General features: G+C 39.1%; 1 protein-coding gene and 1 long non-coding RNA gene across 20 annotated transcripts in view; one reads left to right on the top strand and one right to left on the bottom strand.

The window, feature by feature from the left end:
- RERG (RAS like estrogen regulated growth inhibitor) overlaps positions 1-16,494 on the top strand; it is a 134,677-nt gene that overhangs the window by 108,942 nt on the left and 9,241 nt on the right. The window contains exon 3 of the mRNA XM_065030032.1: positions 449-534. Coding sequence (XP_064886104.1) covers positions 449-534 — 86 coding nt within the window. The remainder of the gene's footprint in view (positions 1-448; positions 535-16,494) is intronic.
- Positions 6,720-16,494, bottom strand: part of LOC135575420 (uncharacterized) — a 114,321-nt gene continuing 104,546 nt past the window's right edge. For 13 of the 19 annotated variants that reach the window (XR_010466188.1, XR_010466191.1, XR_010466166.1 and 10 more), the window contains one exon: positions 6,720-13,335. This is a non-coding gene — a long non-coding RNA (uncharacterized LOC135575420). The remainder of the gene's footprint in view (positions 13,336-16,494) is intronic. The other 6 variants (XR_010466192.1, XR_010466209.1, XR_010466208.1 and 3 more) reach the window with 1 other exon arrangement.

The raw sequence follows: 16,494 nt of genomic DNA, 5'->3' as shown, positions 1-16,494 counted from the left end.
TAGGATTTCTCTGTGCAGAGCATTCTGTAGTTCCATGCAAAAGCCCTTGCTAGAACACTGAACAGTGATGCTTGGTATCCAAAAATCTTGTCCCTCCTAAGGACAAATATAGTCTCAATCACATTCATGTAAAAGTTCAACTCGATTCAGTACAAATCTGGCATACAAGTTTATATCTACTCCAATCCAAATTATTTCTTTTTTGCATTCTCAAAGCAGAGCGTATTTCACCTCTGTAGAATAGAATTCAATGCCAAAGCGGTATTATCAACAATATTAAATACGCATAGTTTTATTATGCCAAATGTATTTAACAGAAATCCTTAAACAAAAAAAATTATATGCTTGTGTGAACTGAAAAGAACAAAGAATGTTGGATAAGTTGTATAAAAGCTCAATTTCTTTTAATAGATCCATGAGTCTCCTTTTCCTTTTTTGTGTTTTTCAGTATTTGAAATAGCCACAATAAATGCAAAAAGCCTGCAACTTTCTTCAGGGACTTTCTCTGAAGGACAGTATTTCCCTGATGTGGAGGTAAAACATTCAAAGTTTAAAACTCAATAGGAAACATCTAGTGAATGAAATCAGAAATGACAAAATGTTGTTTTAAAGATGAAGAAAGGTAGGGAAGAGAGAGATCCAGACTTGCTAGAAAAATAGCTAATTAAAACTCCCTGATGGACTGACATTTATACATAGTGATGAGCTGTTATCTGAGATTTAATCTTGGATTCTTTTGAAATAATTATTACTCCTGGGAAGAAAAAGGAGATGGATGAGATGGTATGTTTTGGCAGGAGGCCATAAGGTCTTCATTTCTGGGCTAGGTTTCTCATCATTCTGAAGGAAAGAGTTAGGTACCAGCCTGGTTTCAGATTATTTTCCCACTAAAACTACTGCCACTCCAATTTTTTGCAAGCATATGTCAGTAGAAAAAGGAGCTAGAGACTGAAGGATTACAGTGTTTAATTTACCTTAGTTGCCCTTAAGCATTTCTTGGGATTTGAGAGATGACTGCAGACAGAAATCCAGAAGGTACTGAACACATCTATAGCACAACAGGCAGGATGCTCTCTGCCATGATTCATCCGTCTGTTGGCCCAAAGTTTTCACCACCAAATTCTGGGCTGTTTTAATGTCTTTGTCCTCTTCAAGGAAAAACTTGAAAATTTTTGATGCAAAAAGATAGTGATTTGGGGGTGGATTTTTGAGTTTGTTTTGTTAGTGTGTTTTTGTGTGTGCATTGTTTTTTGTGGGGACTTGATTGGTTGGTTGGTTTTGGTTGGGGTTTATGTGTGTTCTTGTTTGTTTGTTTAATAATTATTAGTATACTGAAATGGCTCCTTTGAGGTAAAGAAAGCTGTGGAGATTTGTCGAATGAGATTTAGTTTTCCTTACAGGAAGGCTAAATGAGATACAAAGGTCAGAGCCAGTATAATGCACTGACACATTTCCAAAGCTGTCACTATATTTCAGATGGAAATGTGGCACGTGCTTTGTGTTCCATGAGTTATTCCTTCGGCCTGTTTAGTCCAGGTCTCAAGCCAGAAAATAATGTCTATGTTGTCCAGGGCTCATTTGCTTCCACTCACACATTTGAATGTCTGTTTGCCATTTAGATGGCACAGAGATATTTAAGGCTGTGTTCCACTCTGTGCTTACTTGGGGATCCAGAGGGGAAAGTTTGTTGCTGAACTCTCCATTACCCTCCTCAGATTACATGATGCCACCTTGTGTTACTATAGCTGAGGCTGGCCACCTCACATCACTAGTCACTGAGGAAGGGGTAGAACAGTCTCCTGAGGCTCTTTCAGCCTCCAGAAAGATATTTCAAAAAACTAGTTACTGTATCTCAAAGAAAAGCTTCTAATGCAAATGCTTTTTGAGAAGAAACATACCACCTCAGTGGGGTTTGCAAGCCTTGTATCTGCATCATCATGGATCTTTACTGTGGCTTGCCAAGACATGTTCTTGGCCACACCACTCAGCTGACCAACAACTCCAGCTGCAGATGATGTCTCTTAATCTATCATCTGCACTTGATTTACAGCCGCAGCATGCTTTTCAACTTCAATGCAGAAAGGCAATGGACTTTTCACACATGTTTCTTCATGGATTTGATCCAGAAAGGCAATGGACTTTTCACACATGTTTCTTCATGGATTTGATCCAGTTGCTTCCTTGACCCAGTCTGAACTTTAAACACAAAGAGCACAAAAAGCATGGTGTTTTCAACATGTAATTACTGTGGCTATGAAGTTCCAAGAAGGAAATAAGATGCTTCTAATTACTTGAAATGAACTTGTAGCAATGGAAGACTTTCATAGTAGTCAGGAAAAGTTTTTAGAACTACCAAAGACTGGTGAATGTATCAACAACACTGTTGAGACGCAATTTTCTGAATTATTTTTTTCTTTTCAAATACAAAGTTATACAGCAAGACATGTCTAGAATACATAGCAATTCACACCCTAAAGACATTCACTGAGACTAAGTTCAGTTTTCAGACTGCCTTACGACTTTGATGCTGAGCAAATAAATTAATGAAGACCTGTTTCATAGTTTACTGAACTAAACTGTTTTATTAATAAAAATCATTCCTAGTATGTTTTCAGTAAATTTTGGATCTCAATCTTTACTCTTATACTTCTCCTCCCTTTATCAGACGCAAGGAATACCAGTTTACTGACCCCCTAATCCCTTTTCATATTTCTATGGCATATCATGTTAAATATGTATACAACTCCTGGCATAATGGGTGCCTGAACTCCACATCTTGGAGACAGTAGGCATTAAAATGAGAAATGAAGATTTATAATCTCATCCAAAAGGCACAGTGAATCCATATCACACTAGTCATGACTGAGCCTATCTAACTGCCCAACTGCCTTAAAAGAATTGCTGACTTTATTCTACTAGTAGGTAGACAGTGCTTTGTAAAAGCTGTCACCACAGTTCTTATGAGACCAGCTTCCTATCATTCTCATGACACAGGGATTTTCTTGAGGTCCCGTGTCATGGATCAAAAACAATACTTGAAGATGGGTGAGTGTACTCTTCAGTGGATAAAAAACTGGCTGCATGGCTGGGCCTAAAGAGTTGTGATGAACGGAAAAAAATCCAGTTGGTGGCTGGTCACAGTGGGTTCCCCAGGGCTCAGTATTGGGGCCAGTTCTGTCTAATCTCTTTATCAATGATCTGGATGAGAGAATTGAATGCACCTTTAGTAAGTTTGCAGACAACACCAAATTGGGTGGAAGTGTTGATCTGCTTGAGCGTAGGAAGACCATACAGAGGGATCTGGACTGGCTGGATTGTTGGACTGAGGCCAATAGTATGAGGTTTAACAAAGCCAAGTGCCAGGTCCTGCACTTGGGACACAACAACCCCAGGCAGTGCTACAAGCTCGGGGAAGATTGGCTAGAAAGCTGCCTGGTAGAAAAGGACCTACGGGTGTTGATTAACAGCCAGCTGAATATGAGCCAGCAGTGTGCCCAGGTGGCCAAAAAGGCCAAAAGCATCCTGGCTTGTATCAGGAATAGTATGGCCAGCAAGACTGGAGAAGTGATTGTGCTGCTGTACTCGGTGCTGGTGAGGCCTGGTGAGGCCCCACCTTGAATAATGTGTTCAGTTTTGGGCCCCTCATCATAAAAAGGACATTGCAGTACTAGAGAGAGTGCAGAGGAGGGTGAGGAAGCTGGTGAGGGGTCTGGAGCACAAGTCTGATGAGGAACGATTGAGGGAGCTGGGGCTGTTTAGCCTGGAGAAAAGGAGGCTTGGGGGAGACCTTATTGCTGTCTACAACTACCTGAGAGGGGATTGTAGCACAGAGGCTGTCGGTCTCTTCTCCCAAGTAGCAAGTGATAGGACAAGAGGAAATGGCCTCAGTTTGTGTGAGGGGAGGTTTAGATTGGATATTATGAAAAAAATTTTCACAGAAAGGGTTGTCAGGCATTCGAACAGGCTGCCCAGGCAAGTGGTGGAGTCACCATCCCTGGAGGTGTTTAAAAGGTGTTTCGATGAGGTTCTTCGGGACGTGGTTTAGTGTTAGAATTAGGTTATGGTTGGATTTGATGATCCTGATGGTCTCTTCCAACTGAAATTATTCTATGATTCTATGAACCTTTCATTGTCACAGGTTTTAAGTCTTGTGACTACAGAGAGAGAGCAAAAAATGACCTAAATATTCGTGAGGCTGCAATAAAATTGCCAATTGAGACTATCTCAAGAATTCTTTTAAAGCTTATGTTAGACTACTGTGTGGATACGGCAATGACTAAGTCTTACAGGACACACTAAAATCTGGAGATTCAGTTCAGGAAGAACTGTCATATCTTGAAAATAAATCTTGACTCCTATATGTCATCACTCCTCACAAAGCGAAGTGATGGTATTGCATAATTTGAACATACAGACACACAAATACTAGCTGATAAAAGCATTTTTAACTGGTTTATTTTTTTCACATGGATAATGTATTCTTTAAAGAAAGCATTGCTTGTCATACAAAAGAGGAAAAGGAAAACCCTTTTCTGGAACATGATGTTAGCTTGCCCTCCTCTGAGTGGACAGTAGACTAGGTCCCTTCCAACCTAGTTTATCTTGCAATTCTATGAGAAATTTTAAATATTTGCCTCTACAGCATGCCTCACCCAGACATCCTGCCATGGAAAAGAGGTTGGTAACCATCTGAAGACCCTCTGATGCTAGGATTAAAAAAGAAAATAAAAATCAAGAAGCAGCTCCTCTCAAAAAACTGAGTTCCCCTTCCTCTGGACTAAATAAATTGAAAGAGGTGAGGGTCCTGTTCCTACCAGAATGATCAACCTACATCAAGATGCTTTTTTGAAAGCAACTATTTTTATCCAGTTTTGTGGATAAAAAAATTTCATGAACATTGACACTACAGTTAGATATTCGTGGGAGGGGTGGGGGGGCAGGGAGGCTCGTTATTAAAAGCTTTTTGTTACAAATTTTCTCCTACCTGTTCAAACATCTGAAGACAGGTCCACATCACCATAGTAATCTTCAGAACAATCATATACCTTTAAAAAAGTCATTAGGATAACAACAAAAGTCATTAGGATAAAAGTCATAGGGATAACAACAAAAATTGTCAGTACTGAGGCTTTGGCAACTCATGCTGAGCTGCTTTTCCCCAAAAGCTGCCGCCATCTTGTGTCTGTTAACCTGTCTTGCACTCTTCTAACTGAATTAATGACACCATTTAAGGCCTGTGTGTTTTCTTTCTCTACCCTTCTGTGTAGACAACTTCTCACTTTCAATTCAGTCAAAAAAATAATCTTCTTTCCAAGTCAAAACCCATTCTTTCCAAGACATTTAACAGAAGAGTTCAAAGTATGTTACTTAAATCAAGTTCCTTGGCACTGAGAGATTTGCTTTCTCTTCCATGTATTCCATCTAGTGTTGAGCAAATAGCTAGCACCAGACAGGATTAGGGCAGTAATACTTGGCACACCTCAAATTTTGGCCTCTTTGCAGAAAAATATTCTAAAATAAAATCTTCCTCTTGCTTGTTACTTCCCTTTTCTTCTGGTGAATTTTCCTGTGATGGCATCATGCACAAATTTTCATCATTGCATTATGGCAGTCTATTTCCTTATTCTCACTCACGATAATGAGAATTTATCTTAGGGCAACAGAAAAGCATAGCCTCATAATTAGCATCTTCTTAGCACTATATGTTGAAAGGAAAAGGATTGATTAGACAATGAAAGCAAATTATATTATTGCTTCTAATGTCAGCTGTTTCTGGTGAATAGGAAAGCTGAAAGTACACAAACTCTATTGTCTCCAGTCATTAGCTTTGCTTCTTCTCCACTGGCAATTGTTCCTTGTCCATAGGAAGTCAGCTAACCATCCTGAAAAGACCACCTTATATAATGCTTAACAAAATTTCATGTTCAAACAAAATTTCTTTGTATTTTGGAAACAAATAGTTAACTGGTGATGGGAGGGGGCAAGCCAAGTGAATTTTAAAATATAGCATGTTGAAACTAATCTTTGTGGCTTTCTCACTGAGATCACAGTTGTTCCACTGTTCTTTTCCTGTCCTCGGTGGATTTTTGCCCTAAGAAAAATTAGCCAGACACAACGCTGTGAATAGAGAACAGAAAATTCACCCAAGAGCTGCTTGTCATTTCACTGTCCTAGTTGGCAGTGCTGAAAGTCATACTGAATTGGATCCATGAGTTCATCAGTCTGTGAAATAATAGCAAGAATAGGGGTGGCTTCTCATCCTCTCTAATGAATGACTGATGTTTCCTTTTTTTCATTTTACATACCAAAATGATCTAGTACATGAATCATAGAATAGTTTGGGTTGGAAGGCATCTTTGAAGGTCCTCTAGTCCAACCACCTGACAATGAGCAGGGACATCTTCAACTAGACCAGGTTGCTCAGAGCCCCATCCAGTCTGGCCTTGAATGTTTCCAGGGATGGGGCATTTACCACTTCCCTGGGCATTTTGCTCCAGTGTTTCACAACCCTTATTGTAAAAAAATTCTTCCTGATGTCTGGGTGCGACCATCTAGCCAGTTCCTCATCCACCAAAATATCCATTCATCAAAACCATACCTCTCCAATGTAGAGAGAAGGACGTTATTGGGAGACTGTCAAAGGCTTCACAGAAGTCCAGATAGATTACATCTGTAGCCCTTCCTTTGTCCACTTGTTGGAGTGAATAAAGGACTCAGCATTCCGATTCAATGTGAATCACACAAAGCCATTTATTACAGAAACAAGCCTCCTTATATATGCAACTATTCTCGGATCACACGTCCATGCTCCAAGCATGCCTTCGCTAATTGGATATCATCTATGTTCATGAGCTGTCTATGTGCCGAAGTCTCACTGCTGATAGGTCCGTTGATTTACACCACATTCAGGCCTTGTTATTTCAGAGTTGCTTCTCTCCCATGGCAGGTCCTGTTCCCAGCCTTGAAATTCCTGGCTGGTTAGGTAACAAATCTCCATCTAACAGCAACCCCTCCACAATTCCCCCTTTTTCTTCTTGAACCAGCCAGGCCCCATTCACAGCATGCTGAATCATCTTTGAAATACACTACAATATACAGCACATGATTAACACAATAATTACAGTTAGATCTAATCCAATTAAGCCTTATTTAATAAGATCAAACAACTACCCACTTATTCCAAAACTTATAAGCTATATGTCAAACCTTAACTTTACTATGGCCATCTTATTAATGTATGGTTCTAGTTTGTCTAAAGCACTTATTAATAGATTTAGAATAATCAAACAAGTTAATACAGCACAACCATAATCCTAATGTTAAAAGTAGAACATTTATAACTGTGTGATTTTGTAGAGTAACATGCCTAATACCATCAACATCTATTATTAGTATTTCAAGAGTTAAATTAACCTATTTAAAAGAACAGTAGCTGAACTTTGATATGTCTCCTAAAGCTTTACCAGCTGCTAGATCAGTGAGAAGGAGTGCAGCAGGTACTATGGTAGGAATGTCTCATAATTTTACCTCATTTTTGCATTGACTATCTAAGTGTAATATCTCCCTTTTGGCTCTCCTGCTATTTGTTCAAATTGCCATTCTCCACAGAAGGTACACCACTTGCTTGCTAATAGGCTTCTAGATCACCAGGTCTGTGAGCATCTATAACGCTGAATTATGATTCATGGTTTACTTCTGAAACAGTCCTCACAACTTATCTCCCTCCTGTCCATCTGCATTCATTGAATCTTTGTTGTCTTTATTCAGCCATGGCTTGACCCATTTCGTGGGAATCCACTTCGATCCTTGGCTTGTAATGACACAAACATAACCTTTTCCCCAGGTTATCAATCAATGTGGCCTTTTCCCTTTACCATTAACTAGTGATTTGACCATAACTAATGTAGGTTCTTTCTGATTTAGCATGGTTTTGGGTCATACTTGCAAAGTGTTTCATCACATACAATGCTTTTGACAATTGGTTTTGTGGTGTTTCCTCTACTTCCCCCCCCTTTTTTTTTCTTTAAAAAAAAAAAAATGTTCGGAATCAGATACATGCGTTGGATATTGAGTACGTACTCAAAATCACAAATCAAATTTAGAGGTTCCTCCTTAAAAAGCTCTAAATACTGTAAAGCTGCACCAAGTTCTGCTAATTGGGTTGAACCTTCAATAATTTTTACAGAATGATGCCAATTGTTATCTTCACCCCAAACCACTTCAGCTTTATGAGACTTCCCAGAACCATCAACAAAAACTTTGCAAGTATGTAGGATCAGACCAGATACACGTATGGTCTGTGACCTGATGTTAAAGACTTGCAGGTTCTGCAGCAATTTACATTTATGCATGCCAAAAGCTGTGCTATTAAGAAAAAAAGCTAGTGCAATTTACAAGGACATAGATTACAAACAAAAAATCAAAATTAAATTTCACAAATGGTACATACATGACAAAAGGATCATGGCCTATTAAGACTTAAATTCATTCCCTGCGTTTTCTTTCAGAGTAACAATTGGTATATCAGTCTGTTAGCATTCTCATCATACTGTCCAACAATAGCCACAGGTTGTTTCATAGACAAATCTGCAAGTCCAATGGAATGCAGTTAGATTGTAAGGTTGTCAGAAATTTATTCATCAAAGTCTCTAATTCCATTTTGGTTGTCATATTTATTGGATATTGTATTCCTTACCGGATCGAAGTCCTGTTTCAGTTCTATCAGTGTAGTGTTTGCTTTATTGAAACATTGGCTGTTAATAGTAGTGGAAATACAGCATTTGAAATGTCCTTGGAGATTTCTCACTTGCAGCAAGCAGATCTGCACCATCCACACAGCTTCTTGTAGGACATGCAACTAAACAGAATTCTCAGAAAACGTTATTTGAGCTTACAATTTTCTTAACAAATCTTGACCCTAGAGAGGTACAGGACTTTCTGGCAAATACAAGAATTCGTATGGCAAAACTTTGTTCCAAATTTGGCAATGCATTGGTCTCAAAAAACAAAAACAGTCTTTCTTTCTTTCTTTCCCATGATCTCAAAAACTATCACAGTGAATTTACTAAGAAGTCTTTTACAACTAGTTACCACAGAATAAGTCTATTAACAAATTTTTGGTTTAATTTTTGAGTTTCATTAGAACTACGGATCTGCTAGGGATGCCTTTAAATTTCACCCTCAGACTGCTCCATTCAGTATTACAACATCGCTGCAGTGTGGGGGAGAGAAAACCCCCCTTTCACCACCTTGAAAGTGGGCAGCCAGGTTTTTCTATTATTTTTTTTCTTTACTCTTCTTGCTGCAGTTTAGATATAGCCAAGGCCACACAGCTGGTGTAATCGCTGGTACAAAGTAGGAGGCTCTGGCAAACTCCTCAGTTACAATGAGCTGAATTTATCTTGCAGCTTCACACAGGCCTGGGATATTTTGCTCTATTGTTTTCCCATTTCATTCCAACTATAAGACACTTTATCTGCAATTCCAAGTAGCTCAGCAATAGTTACATTCCTTAGCTCCATTTACCTTTCACAATTTACAGATGTCAAAAACCAGTATAATAAACATAAATCTATTATTCTGTTTTCCTAGATCCAAATCAGTAAATATTCTAGCAACTTTTAAATACAACCTCTTCCAAATTCACATCTATCATAGCATTTAGTTTTAGTTCCCATGTCTCCAACAAACACATACATTCAATGCTAATCAGAGTTTAACAACTTAAATTATTTTCTGGTCTCAACATTATTAGATAACAATATAAGCAATTACTCTAATTTGTAAGAATGCATCCTAATGGGAAGCAACGTGGTATTTTAGTAGTGGAACCGGTTCCCATTTTGTAATTATCTCCCCAAACAAAATTCTTTTGGTACCAAATATATATATATGCAAATTAAAATACTGAGCTCAGATATAAAAACCAAATACCAAGTTCAAATATGCAGATGGATCACAGTTACACTAATTTAAGACAATATCTCAATTTTTGCATTGCACCTTTGAACTGCTTACTACTCAGCCAGGTGGAGGTACCTCTGGGTCTCCCTGACAAAACAGGTCAGTGCGCGCTGGAGCCCCATTGGCACCTGCCCCCCCGCCGCTGCAGCAAGCTGGTCTGGGCAAGGATTTTTTTTTTTTTAGTGTCTAATCTGGTGCGCTATAATTGTTATCCCAAAACTAGGATTCTTTACATGGTGTGCATACAAAAGAGCCAAATCCAGCACATCGAGATGAGACACAGCCTATCACAGAGTTGTGCAAGTCTGGATACCGGAATAAAGCTAGCATGCTAGAAAGAAAAATAACAGCTACTACACACAAAAATTTTACCATCACATTCATGCAGTATAGAACTAAATTACTCGTGGTCTTCTGTATTATCACAAAACACACATTTTGAGTCAACAGATTCTCATGATTTAGCAGTCTGTGAACTTATTGTACCATATAACAAAGACCTAGCAAAATTGCAACATGCTTAAACAGATACCCACAAAGAAAACAGGTTAATAAGGAAAGCACCTTGCAGACTTCAGCAAGTTTTCTGACCTGTGTGTTATCAGTTAACTCTCTCAGCTTGTTGAAGTTCAAATTGTTCCACCTGCAAAACTGTCTGAAATGATTTAATGATCTCTTGTAGAGATTCATTTTTGTCCTGCTCTTCTCACCTTAAAAACAACATTAATTGCAACAAGGTGTTATACTTCAAGATTCTATTCTCCGGACACTTTTCCCAATCATTCAAACTTGTACAGCAGCCAACACTAATTTCAATATTTTCTCCTATTTCCAAGTGCTTTCCTATGTTCTAAAACACCTCCCAATACTGATTACTTAGGAACACAACTGAAAACAGTAATTTCTGACCCCATCTTGTATGTAAAAACCATGAGAAGAGGGAGAGAGGGGGGAAAGCACAGGGCTGCTTGCAGTGTGATTGGGAAAAATGGGGAGAAGGTTTCATGGCACACTTAAAAACAACTAGTAAAACAATTAACTCACATTCCTGACAAGCTGCTTGATTTTCAGAGAGGCAATACACAGGCGTACATAATATGTACTGTAAAACTCAGATAACATGTTGATAGCAAACATTAGCATTCTCTACTGAGAATTTCAACACCACTGCTTCCTTAACTTCTAAGTTTTCAACCTGCTTATTGATGGCCTCTTGAAGATGGTCAATAAATTGCATGTAATCTTCACTGGGACCCTGATAGTAGTTATAAAAGATTTGGCTGCTTTGTTGGTTTCAGGCACCTTTATCATAGCTTAATATGCAAGATCTGTTGACTGCCTCAGGATTTCAGAAACTAAATGGGCCTGTAATTGTGGTGTGTCAATTAGTGTCTGTTCCAAGGGTTGTGGGATACCTGCCCCTTTCAATGAGTCCCCATTGTTCTGTCCTAAATGATCAATAGCTGTTACGTTACATAGGCCTAATTTTGCTTGAGTCTTTCATAGTTTTTATCTGATCTCGGGGCAACATGTACACATACTCTTTTTCCTGTTAACTTTTCAAAAAAAAATGCTGCAGACCCTCATCTGAGTCATCAGATAACACGGACTTGAATGGTGCTGGAGAATCATTAGTAACAGGGGGGTTCGGAACAGTGTGCATTCTCGCCAATGTTTTCTAGCATCATAATTATTTGTATAACCTGAGTCCCCATGCGCATCCCCTTTCCCGTCACGATCATCATGACCGCATTGCCGACTGCTGGATTCACTCACTATTAGCTGATCTAATCCTTCACACAGTTCTTTTGCCCAGTTCTTATCCGGTGACTCCTTCTGCTCTCTTGTGGAAGTTGGAGGATTAAAAGGTGGTAAAGGCAGATACAAATTGGTAAAAGGACTGACAGTACACTTGTTTATGACTTTAACATTCTAGGCTTTCACAGGTTCCTTGGGCAAATTGTCTGACTCCAATTCTTTGGACTTGCTATTCTCAGCAGCGTTGGGTAATTGAGTAGGAGGCCACCCACTTGGCATTTTCCCCCGCGCCGTCCCAGACTGCTGAGCCAACTGGGGCACCGAAGGCACAACAGGGGATGGAGTAGGGAGGGTATCAAAGACACGAACCAGGTAAACTTCACAGCGACTTTCAGGTTTCTTATCAGGCTGCAAAGCTGCAAAAACTCCGTCAGAAGCAGACTGTTCAGCCTTAAGATCTTTTAAGGTGGTAATTGTAACCTTCCATGTAGTTGCTAATGATTTAGCTTCTTTATCTCCATTGCTGACCTTATCCCATAATTTCTGCCCTATATCATCCCAAAGTTCAAGTTTAAAAGCCTTCTTGGTTTCTGCCAGGTAGCCGTTAGTTCTACACCAAACCAACAGTCTACGTATGTTACTTTCTTAATATTTAAGTCCTCTCACAGAGAGAATATCAGGAGGAGCTTCACTCTTCCCTCCTCCTGCCCTAGCTGCTCACCTTTTCCGGTGATTTCTTTGACAAATTTATCTGTGGAACGTCCATATGCCTCCGCCTGGTTCTCAGTCCAGCTGATCCGCCTCTGGCTGGGCCACTCCAGGCTTTTCCCCGATCATAGTGATATGCCGTTCAGAGCATCACGTCAGTGTCACACCATTTGTTGGAGTGAATAAAGGACTCAGCATTCTGATTCAATGTGAATCACGCAAAGCCATTTATTACAGAAACAAGCCTCCTTATATATGCAACTATTATCTGATCACGCATCCACGCTCTAAGCATGCATTTGCTAATTGGATATCATCTATGTTCACAAGCTGTCCATGTGCCGAAGTCTCACTGCTGATAGGTTCATTGATTTACACCACGTTCGGGCCTTGTTATTTCGGAGTTGTTTCTCTCCCACGGCAGATCCTGTTCCCAGCCTTGAAATTCCTGGCTGGTTCAGTAACAAATCTCCATCTAACAGCAACCCCTCCACATCCGCTGGTGAAATTACTCCATTGTAGAAGGCCACTAGGTTGTTCAGGTAGGAATTGCCCTTGGTGAAGCCATGCTGGCAGTCTCAAATCAGAGGCACAGAGGTGGGGCTGACAGGTTAGTAGTTCCTGGGGTCCTCTTTTCTACCCTTTTTAAAAGTGGATGCAATGTTTCCCTTCTTCCAGTTGGCAGGGACTTCACCTGACGGCCATGACTTCTCAAATATCATGGAGACTGGCTGGGCAACTATATCAGCCAGTTCACTCAGGACTGTGGGATGCATCTCATCAGGTCTCATGGACTTATGTATGTTCAGGTTCCTTAAGTGGTCGAGTGATCACTCCAGTGATGGTTTACACAGACAGTTTGTCAGCAGAAGGGAATAGGTCTCTTCTTGAGTCCATCTAAACCCACTAAGAAATATTAAGAAATTATCTAGGAATGAAAGATCAGCAATCTACTTTGGATTCTGCTATAAAACTTACATCTACATTGGCCCTGAGTTCTGATTGTTCATTTGAAAAGACAGTAATGCTTATCAACCCCATCAAGATTCCTGAGCTGTAATTTATTAGTGGAGTTGCCTTGCTTGGTTCAAGTACACCTCAGTCACACCCTCTGACATTTTGTACTATTTATTGGAAATGTACTGTCTACATTGTGATAAAATCCAGGGAACTTCACCCTAGGAGGCTGAGACTGCATGGTCATAACACACTGGAAAGAAACTACTCATGTAGATCCAGATCATCAGGATGAGGAGACCATAACTGGAGACAGTATGGTCTGCTTCTGTGCTCTCAATCACAGAACTAGGTCACCAGAGTTGAAGGCAAATAGTAAACGTATCTGTGCTGTAGTTACCCTGGCAGCTTGTTTTGGTACACAAAGCCTTGAAAATTTTACTAGACAACAGAAGAAAGATTAATAGTCCCCTCTTGTTACTCTTCAAGGTCAACTAGCTTTCATAACCCCTTGAATCCCATGTTCCACAGACATTGATAGAAATTATTTCCACCATCTCCATGTATTCAGTCTAAATGTGAAGACATTATGAAAGGATTAGATTGCTAAGAAAGGGTAAGTAACCTTTGTGGGGAAGGAAAAAAAAAAAAAAGGACAAAACCCAATACATTGCATTATAAAGACTCCAGACACTCTGCAGGCAGCAGTCCTGGAGTCTTTTTCTTCTGAGTGACAGTGGTAAAATCAGTTCAGCTCTATGAAACTGGTCTTTATTTGTAAATGGGGCAAATGGCATATGCCTTTATTTGAGATTCATATATGAAATGTGTTAGATGACAGGTTTGAGGTATTGATCAGAGAAAATTAGCAAAGATAGGTCAAAGAGTAATGATGGATTATGTCTGAAAAAGTGACAAATATTTAGATTTTCAAACTTTGCTCTTATCTATGAGAAGTCTTGTTTGCCAGATATAGTTCCAGACAATTTTAATTTTATAATTTTATAATGCCATTAGAATCTTACATAAACACCTATTAATAAAATTATTTTTATGAACAGGTAAAGTTTTTCTCAGAACTTTTCTCATAGATAGTTTTGCTATGGTTGCATCTTTTAAAACAGTAGAATAGCATGGCCAACACTTTGATGTATAATGAAACAGAATTTACAAGAATTCTTGTCATCTTGAGTATTTACTAAAGGAAGCAGCAAGAAGAATTACAGATTGAAGAAGATGCTGACATAATCAACTTTCTCTCTTGGATTTCAAAACAACAATGAAAAGACTCTGTGCGTCCAGCATTCTCCTCAGTGTAACTCCAAGTGAGGCCCAGAGTGCTGAACAAGTGGGATTAAGTCAGAAACATATTATTGATCAGTGTATGCTTTGGAAGGTTGGTGCAAGTTTCTGGTTTCTACCAAGGCAAGCATTCTGTAGCAAGCATGCTCTTGTCTACCTGGTAGCCAGGTGGCTAAAGAAAAAGTTGGTGTTGTTTCTGTTCCAGTGTCCCTTAGCTGGAATTGTATTATTGTCAGAGAAGGATTCAAAACTGTGGAAAGAAATTGGAATATAAACAAAGTTTCAGATTTCACAGCTGGAACCTGTATCTTCCATGAGCAGATCAGAAACATTAGGTCTGAACACCCCTCAAATTTGGATCCTTTTCAGATTTAAATTATCTCGCAACATGCAGGTCGGGCGATACTGATACCTAGATTCATATGCCTGTAAACATGTAAACTAAGCAGAGTTTGAAATCCAGCTCAGAAAATTTCCATAGTCTTAACTAACCCTTTTCTCCACCAGCTGTTTGAGTAACATAGAAGATAATTTTACATCGCTGAAGTAGCACAAAATAGCAGAGAAATAAAATTATAATGATGGAGGGACTAAGGTCAACAGGTCAGTTCTTAATTTTGAGAAAAAGGTTTTAGAAGGAGAGGAGATAAGGCATGCCCTGAAGAAAATAATTAGTCAAGAGAAAGCATTTTTGCTGGATTGTGGGAACAACCTAAAATGTCGTTCCCTTTGGGACCTCAGTTGCAGGGGCACTGCTGGATGACCTAAAAGACTTCCTTACTGTCTTTGGGTCATGGAGCTGCCTTTGGGGAAACAATTGCTGGAACCAGAGGGGAGAATGAACCACAGGGAGGAAGAAGGTGGCTAAACAGCCTATTTGCAACCTTTGCAGAGGAAGGCAATGCAGTGGAGCTCAGGTGACCATATTTAATCAAATTTTGCTACCTTAGGAGAATAGGATATCAGAATAGATTAAGAAAACAGGTTTTGCTGTACATGTTATTAGTAAAAATAGGTGTGGAGCACTACATGCAGAGGGGATGGAGAAGGGAACAGTCAAGCATTATTGGCAGCAACTAGAAAGCAGAAAAGAAAACTGACACTGCTGATCAACAGTCTCAGGCCTGAAGATACCTTTGTTTTTTGCCAAAAAATGTTAAACAAAGTGAAGTGGTCTTTCCCCCCTGCAAGATTATTTTTTTAAAAATGCAGAAAAACCCATGCACATTCCCACATTCTCTTTTGCTGACTGCTTTCAGAGCTGGTTCTCAGCAAATAATACAATGCACCCAAATATGCAATATGGTATGCACCCAAATAAGTCAATAAAGCAACTCAAAATAATTTTTCCGTTTTATGTGAAATAGCCTGTTTGAAAAAATGGAAAGAGAGGAAAGATCACCCTTCACTTCAGACAATTAATTTAGATTCCCTGAATAAATATTTGAATACTTGCCAATGTAGTTCCTGGATATATTAATAACTTAGAACAAGTCATAAAACAAAATTAAAGGACACAATAATATTATGTATAATATGTTTCTATAATTACGTTACTTGAGAAAACAGCCTTCAAGATATATCCACCTGCATTTGACTAGTTATGTATTTCAAAGTTTCAGAGTGTGAGTTCTGAATTTCATCGGGTTTTCAAAATGTAAAGCAAAAAAATGTATCCACATCTTTCTGAGGCACAGTATGTGGCTTGTGTATTAAAAAAAAAAAAAAAAACCCACAAAAAAAACCCAAACAACACTAAGATTCAAAAAGGTATAAATAAGACGCAAAATTAAAATTGTTAGCAAA

This window comes from Columba livia, chromosome 1, assembly GCF_036013475.1.
Source record: "Columba livia isolate bColLiv1 breed racing homer chromosome 1, bColLiv1.pat.W.v2, whole genome shotgun sequence".
NCBI lineage: Eukaryota > Metazoa > Chordata > Aves > Columbiformes > Columbidae > Columba > Columba livia.
This window is presented reverse-complemented; position numbering and strand designations above follow the sequence as displayed.